Source organism: Octodon degus, unplaced genomic scaffold (genome assembly GCF_000260255.1).
Source record: "Octodon degus isolate 3935 unplaced genomic scaffold, OctDeg1.0 scaffold00027, whole genome shotgun sequence".
NCBI lineage: Eukaryota > Metazoa > Chordata > Mammalia > Rodentia > Octodontidae > Octodon > Octodon degus.
Window position 1 is genome coordinate 16,333,763 of NW_004524603.1, and position 7,076 is coordinate 16,340,838.

Genomic DNA, 7,076 nt, shown 5'->3' on the forward strand with positions numbered 1-7,076 from the left:
GCCTGTAATCCCAGCACTGGGGAGGCTGAAAGCAGGAGGATCACCATGACTCTGAGCTGCATAGAAAGATCCTGCAACGACCAAATACATTAAAAAAAAACAAACAAAAAAAAAACTTATCACGATATTAAGAGAGAGAGAGCATGTCCTGATTTGGAACAATAGAAAATGCTGTTTTGTTTTACGTCTACAAGTTTGTTCGTTTATTGAGACAGGGTCTCACTATGTAGCCCACAGTGGTCTGGGACGCGTGGCAATCCTCCCGCCTCCACCCTGGAGTGCTGCGGTTGCATGTGTGTACCACCACACCCAGCCATAGCTGGTAATTCTTGTACTTTATGACGCTGAGTGGGCTGCAGTAAGTGGCCCTGACCACAGGGCAGGCCCCATCCAGGCCCTCGGGGCTATCTGCACACCTATGGCTCTGCGGCGGCCGAGGGGCAGCTCCCAGACACGTGTCACAGGGAATGTGGCGTGCCTGGCCTCCATCCAGGGGCCTGGGGTCACCCTCACCAGCTCCTTCTGGCTCTGGATCACGGCCAGCGCAGCCTCGTGGGTGCGGCAGTACTGTCTGCCTGTGTTCCAGTCTCTTGGTTCCTCAGAAAAGAAGTAGCACTTCCTCCCGTAGAGCAGCCAGTCCTCCGGGCAGGGCGCCTCGCACTTGATGCAGCCCTTGGAGGCTGCGGGGGGGAGACAGAGCTCAGCATCTGCCCACACAGCTGGCCCCCACCCGGCCCCCAAGAAGCCCACCCTGCCTCCCTCCACCTGCGTCAAATCTGACGCCCCCGAGAGACGCTGCGCAGTTCCAGTGTCCACAAGGATTGAATGTCACTCCCCTCAGTGACAGAGGGGAGCTGGGAGGCTGGCGGTGTCACTACAAGGAACGGGACAGCAGGTGAGCCTCCAGGTTACACACCTTTGGGTTCCTCTCTCCTCTTCCCCCAGCTTCAAGGCATGGAACCCCAGAAACTCACACTGGACAGGGACCTCCGCTGACCCCTGAGCCGCTGGCTAAATACTGAGTCCTGGCCCGCCCCCTGGTGGACTAGGCCTTCCTCACGTGGCCACAGCAGACCCCTTCTGGCCCCTGCCTCTCTGGAAAATAGATGCTAGACCCCTCCTCGTCACTCCAATGCTATCTCCTCCACCACTCCTTGCAAGGAATGCTGTCGCTGAGACAACTGCGGACCCACACACTGGGGCTCTGCCCGCGGCGCAGTGAGCACGGCGCTGCCTTCCCACCTGCAGACTGCAGCAGCTAAGCCCTGCGCTAAGCCCTGCGCTTCAGCAGGACCTGCTTTGGAGCCAGGCGTCCTGGTGCCCTGGACAGGCGTCACTCAGCCTTGAAGGCTGCTGCCACTCAACCTTCCACACATACCTCACTCACTCCGCTCAGCGTTTTCCTTTTTAAAGGCAAATTTTAATCTGGATCCCCGCCCCCACTTGTCACGTGGAATTGTGTTTGGGGATTGCTTTGCTGCAAATTCAATAAGCCGTTCCGTTTGTTTGCCTGTTTATTTGCTTTCATACAAGTGGTTGATTAAAATGCCAGGTGAAGTAAAGCAAAGAACACACCCTGGATACTCCAGGGTCTGCAGCCCTGTGGACAGCCCTGGGCAGATGGGTTCAGTGAGAGGCAGACTCCCGGGAAGGCTGACCAGGATGGGAGTCTCACCGAAATCATGAAGGGCTCTGTCTACACCCTGCCTTGACGCCCAGCCTAGCCAGAGGGTGAAAGGAAAGCGACCCTGTTCGTGGCAGTTATTCTAGGTAAGGGCCAGATAGCTGGGCCTGGTGGCCACACTATCTGGTTCTAAACACCCTCAAACCCTGAACATACAAGTCACACAGAGGCGGGCTTGGTGGGACCCAGTTGCTGGTGGACTTTCCCCCAGTTTTAAGAAGTCTCACAGTGCTTCTCGAAAAGTTAAGACAGAGGCACCGAAATCCCCTTTGCAGGTCTGCAGAGGCCATGACACACAGTGACTGGGGTCCCCCAAGAGCGGTGAGCAACCCATTCGAGAGCTGCACCTGTCCTCTTTCATGTCTTTGACCCTTTCGTTCCCACCGTTCATCAATGAAGCTCAAGCTCTTTCCTCTGTAACAAAAGATGTAGACGCTTCCACTCCTTGTAGTTTCCTTTCTTTAATGCTAATTCCCATAAATGCAAATATTAACAGAGATTTTGTCTCTTCTCCTTCAATCTGTTGTTGGAGTAAATTTCACGTCCCCAGGTGATTAATCAAAGAGTGCAGAGATTAGCCCTCCACTCCATCCCTGGGAAATTCCTCCTGTGAGCCAATGTCTCCTGCCCTGGGAAGCCACCAGCAGTGTTCCCTCTGTCACTGCACTTAACCCTGGACAGAGGGGACACTATCACACTCACTTTTTTTTTTTTTTTTTTTTTTTAGGGAAGGGTCTTCAGGGTGTTCAGGGTCTAACTACTAGATCGGACTAGTGATCTAGTTTACACCTGTTTACAGCCTCCCAAGAGCTAGGATTACAGGCATGCGACATCAAGCCCAGTCTCAATTGCCGTCTCAGCGAGCCCCGGGGGCAGGGCCGGCACAGCAAACCTGGGCATGGAACCCCCAGCCCCTGCACTTGCTTGCAGACACTTTAATCCGCTGAGCTATTTGGCCAGCCCACATTTACTTTTTTTGATTGCTAGCATTTGGTCTGAGATCTACCATACAGCCAGGCTCAATAAATGTTTCTTCAATAACTGTGATTTTTTTTTTTTCAGTTTTGGGGATTGAATCCAGGGCCATCATGGGAAGTTACAGCTACAGCCCTTTCCTTTATTTTATTTTTTGCTGTGAGACAGCATCTTGCTGAGTTGCCAAGTTGCCCATCCTGGGCTTGAACTTGCACTTCTCCGGCCTCAACCTCCTAGAGTATAATATATATTAAAGTCCCTTAGGCTGGTGAGATGGCTCAGTGGTCTAAAGCACCTACTCAGAATAAGCTTAGCAAAGCACAGGGACCACGGTTCAATCCCCCAGCACCACATGCCAGCCAGCCCCGCCCCCTGGTGGGCTGAGCTGGCCACACACAAATAAATAAATAAATAAAATTTAAAAAAAAAAAAAAAAAGTCCCTTGCCCCCAACCATCTACTGGAAGAATCACCACCTACCTGGCCTACATCCACATTGTCCTGAGTTGTCTCATCATTCAGGAAAGAACTACCTGTGTCCCCTCTCCACCCACACTATTTACAAAAGGACCCCTGGATACCCTGTATATCGATGTATTACTTTGGGCTAAAATCTTAGCAACAACCAACACTCTGTCTCCGCCCTGCTGGGTCCCCCTGAGCTCCAGGGACAGCAGGGACCTCTCTTTACCTCATGAGCTGAGCCTGGGCAGGTCTCGGGCCCCTGGGACCTGGAGTCATGCACTCACCCAAGATGCTCATCACCACCAGGATGGCGAACAGCAAGACCGCGATGGCCCCCAGCAGGAGCCGCGTGGTGGTATCTACGGAGAGAAGAGAGGCGCATGCGCCGCTGCCCGCATGGGTGTCGAGCTTGCATGTTAGAATGTGACCCCTTTCCTGGCTTCAGGTCATGCCACTGTGTGGACACATCAGTTGGTTTTTATCCATGCCCCTGCTGATAGCCCTTGGGTCGCCTTTGGCCTCTGTGAAAAGGCCCGGATTTCTCTGAGCCCTCACTTTCCTAGGTACACACCTAGGAGTGCAGTTGCTGGATCGTATGGTGATTCTTTGACGGTTTAGCTGCCGAACTGCTTTCCAGCGACTGGCGCACTTCTCATTTCCACACACCTTCGCCACCGCAGGCTGCCTTCTCTCTCTTTCCTGTCCTCCCCCCACCCCATCTTACCCTTCATTGTGCAATGTCTTGGCCACTAGGAATTCACCATGAAGACTATGGAAGGACACTAGCATTCTTTCTTAAAGAAGTGGCCCCTGGAACTCTCTCTGACCTGCTCCAGTCTGGCTGGTCATTTCCTAAACCCTGCTGCCACCTTGGAGACTCTCTACACCAGCAGCCTGAGAACAAACATTCTTTCTTTCTTTCTTTTTCTTTTTTGTGGAACTAGGGATTGAACTCAGGCCCTTGCACTTGTACTGAGCCCTCTCCCTGGCCCTTCCTTCTTTCTTTCTTTCTTTCTTTCTTTCTTTCTTTCTTTCTTTCCTTCTGTGCCCTGCTCAGCCCACCCTGGGGGTGGGGCTAGCGTGGCATGTGGTACTGGGGATCGAACTACAGTCCCTGGGCTTGCTTAAGCTTGCCTACGGAGGTGCTTCAGACTGCTGAGCTATCTCACCAGCCCCAACCTGAGCCTCTCTGCCTCCCTCTGCTGTCCTGGCTCTCCTGCTGCTTCTCCTCATTTCTTCCTCTATCTTGGCAGGAGCACACCTTTCAACAACCAGCTCAGAAATGGTGCACTGTGCACCGCCCCAAGGAGCAGCTTGTCCCCTCCATCATAGTGACCATGCCCCAGGAGCTGTGAACTCACAGGCCTGACTTTAAGGGAAGGGATTTAAGGGAAGGGAATCCCCTGACTGGAAGGGATTCCTCAGAATTCTGGGGATATTAATTCCCTCTGGCACCCATGTTGTTCTTGAAATGTCAACACAGTTCCGCCTCAGTAATTACTCTTCCTATGCAATGGCCCACAACAGAAGGAGTTGAAAGGTGCAGTTTATTTGGGTTTCAAAGTGTGTGAGATTTGGACTAATATTAAAAGGAACAGCCGGAAAACTCTAGCTCATAAACCCAGACAAAGCTCCCATCATCCTTGCACCAGTCGCCCCCAAAGGCCTGTGGCTGACATCTCTAAACCATCACGGTGGAGCCAGGACAGCATCACCCTGACTATAAAAAACCATCAGACATGGAGCTTGGTAATTTGTAAATCCGTAAGAGGCTTTGCTAAATGCGTGTGTGTGGTTTTGATCAGGAAGTTGTGGGTTTCTGCCTAATCCAGAAACTTTCAACATTAAAAATTCAGAATTGGTGAGCACTGAAAAATCTATAGTCTGAGGAAAACAGAATCACTCTGTCCCCTCTGCCTTGTCCCAGCCACTTTGCCCTACTCCCACCCCCAGTGCCAGAAATATCTGCATCTTCATCACCTCGGTGTCCCCAGAAGCCAGCTGGAGCTCTGGGTCACCTTTGCCATCTCTGGCTTGAGCCTGGGGTGAAGGAAACATTCAGTCCACAGGAGACACCCGGGCACAGGAACTTCTGTCCACCTTTGTGAGTCTAAGGCCACCACCCATCTAGGGAAATCTCAGGCCCGGGAGGGGGCGCCCCTTCAGCTCTGGCTCTTAGCTATGGGAGTTCCCAACATAGAAGTGTAGTCTACACTTGAGGTGGCAGCCGTCTGAGGGGATGAGAAAGAGAGCCACATGTACAGCGAAGTGCAATCCGATTCCCTCCAATAAGCCTGGCAGTCAGAAGTCCTTGGTTACACAGGAAAGGGTCATGAGCTCACGGCAGAGGCTCCAGGGCACACCCCAGGGGCGTTTCATGTGTTAGCACCCAAGCTATATCCTTGAGAACAGCACTTAGACTCTCAGGCTCTGCGTCCTCCCCTGTAAAACAGTGCTCATCAAGTCCACTTAGGGACAAGGCTCAAGAAACAACAAAGGTGAAACCCACAGAGCTGGTGCCTGATAACTGTTCCATGCCCCTGGAGGCTCAGCTGGGTCACGTCTAAGTGTCTAAGCGCAACGTGGTGGTGCATGCCTGTGATCCCAGAACTCTGGAGGCTGAGACAGGAGGATCTCTGCAAGTTCCAGGCCGGCCTGAACTACACAGCAGGACCCTGTCTTAAAAAAAAAAAAAAAAAGTGTCCTCTGTGTGTGAAGACAGGTGCCCAGCCAAACAGAAGCTGGGAGATCCTATGGTCCTGGATCCCTCACCCAGTCGACAGTGGGTCATCACACAGAGTGAGTGGCTTGGAGGTCAGTTTCAACAGACAGCAAGTCACCCATGTGCCCTGGGCTCCCCTGTCATGCTGCGGGGTGCCACATCTGGGAGCTGGGACAAGGGTCACCACAACAGAATGCAGTCATGGTCCTCAGTCTGTATGGTCCCCCAGAATTAGAAATCTGACTGAGCAGAGATGGAAACAGCATCAGGCAAGTCTGCAAAGCTGCCAGGCACAGGGGGGCAGAGTCTGGATCAGGTTTGCCAGACACTTTACACCCCAGGGGCTGGCGCAGCCCATGTCAGGACCTGTGAGGAGTGTGTCCAGGGCCTGGTATGATCCCAGAAAGAGCAAAGGAGGGTGAGGACCCAGGGTCACAGGGCCATTGTGAAGGACCATCCTAGACCAGGGCTCCCCTCCTCTGACACCAGCAGAGGGCAAGTCCCCACCAGGACGCAGACCTGTCCTTCTCACCATGTGGACCTCGGTCCCAGGCCCTAACCCCTGGTGTGGCCTGCGGGGGGGTCCTCAGGCTCCCCTTCCCACTACACCCCATCCTGGGACAGAGGTTCAGTTGGCCATCCAGGCCCTCCATCCACCCTCCTCTGTCCTTTCCACACTCCTAGGCGGTCACCCACTCCAAGAAGCCACCCCACCCTAGTTAATGCTGCCAAGTCTCCCTCTGCCCTGAACTTGGGGTCCTAGGAGCATCCTGAAAAGCGCGGATGGCGGTGAGCCCTCTCTCCTGTCCCCCGTTTCTCTGCAGCCAAGACGAGTTTCCTGAACGAACTCACGAACTTGAAATCCGTCTCCACCGGGTTGCTGCCCCGGCCAGCCGCTCTCCGAGCCAGTCAGAAAGGGCAGGGACACCGGCTGTGCGTGGAAGCAGCCCTGGGGTCCCGCCCCACGCCCCCGCCCAAGCTCCGCCCGCCGCACGTGCACGAGCCTCTCAAGGGACCCGGCTCAGCGCAAGCGACCCCAAGGTCACCGGCGGAGTTGGCGGCGGAGGTGGCACCGCGGGTCCCGGGGGCGCCAAGGTGACCGCCAGGCGGGCCGCGCTTACCCTCCAAAGCCGCCTTCCAGCTGGTGCTGCCCTCGTAGCCCGAGCCCGATCGCCGCAGCAGCGCCTCGGGGCCGCGGGCCTCGGCCTCGGCGGGCGAGCGCGGCCTGGGC

At 54.5% G+C, this 7,076-nt stretch overlaps 2 protein-coding genes across 3 annotated transcripts in view; one reads left to right on the top strand and one right to left on the bottom strand.

Annotated features, from left to right (window-relative positions):
- The window catches only part of Hipk2 (homeodomain interacting protein kinase 2), a 210,495-nt gene extending 208,982 nt beyond the window's left edge, over positions 1-1,513 (top strand). Inside the window, exon 17 of one of the 2 annotated variants that reach the window (XM_023712848.1) lies at positions 946-1,513. The gene's annotated coding sequence lies outside the window, so the exon portion shown is untranslated. The remainder of the gene's footprint in view (positions 1-945) is intronic. The other variant, XM_023712852.1, reaches the window with a different exon arrangement.
- LOC101563217 (C-type lectin domain family 2 member L) overlaps positions 1-7,076 on the bottom strand; it is a 28,389-nt gene that overhangs the window by 3,201 nt on the left and 18,112 nt on the right. Inside the window, exons 2-4 of the mRNA XM_004629138.2 lie at positions 6,967-7,070; positions 3,408-3,482; positions 514-680 (exon numbers count right to left, since the gene is read on the bottom strand). Of these exons, the coding sequence (XP_004629195.1) occupies positions 514-680; positions 3,408-3,482; positions 6,967-7,070 (346 nt within the window). The remainder of the gene's footprint in view (positions 1-513; positions 681-3,407; positions 3,483-6,966; positions 7,071-7,076) is intronic.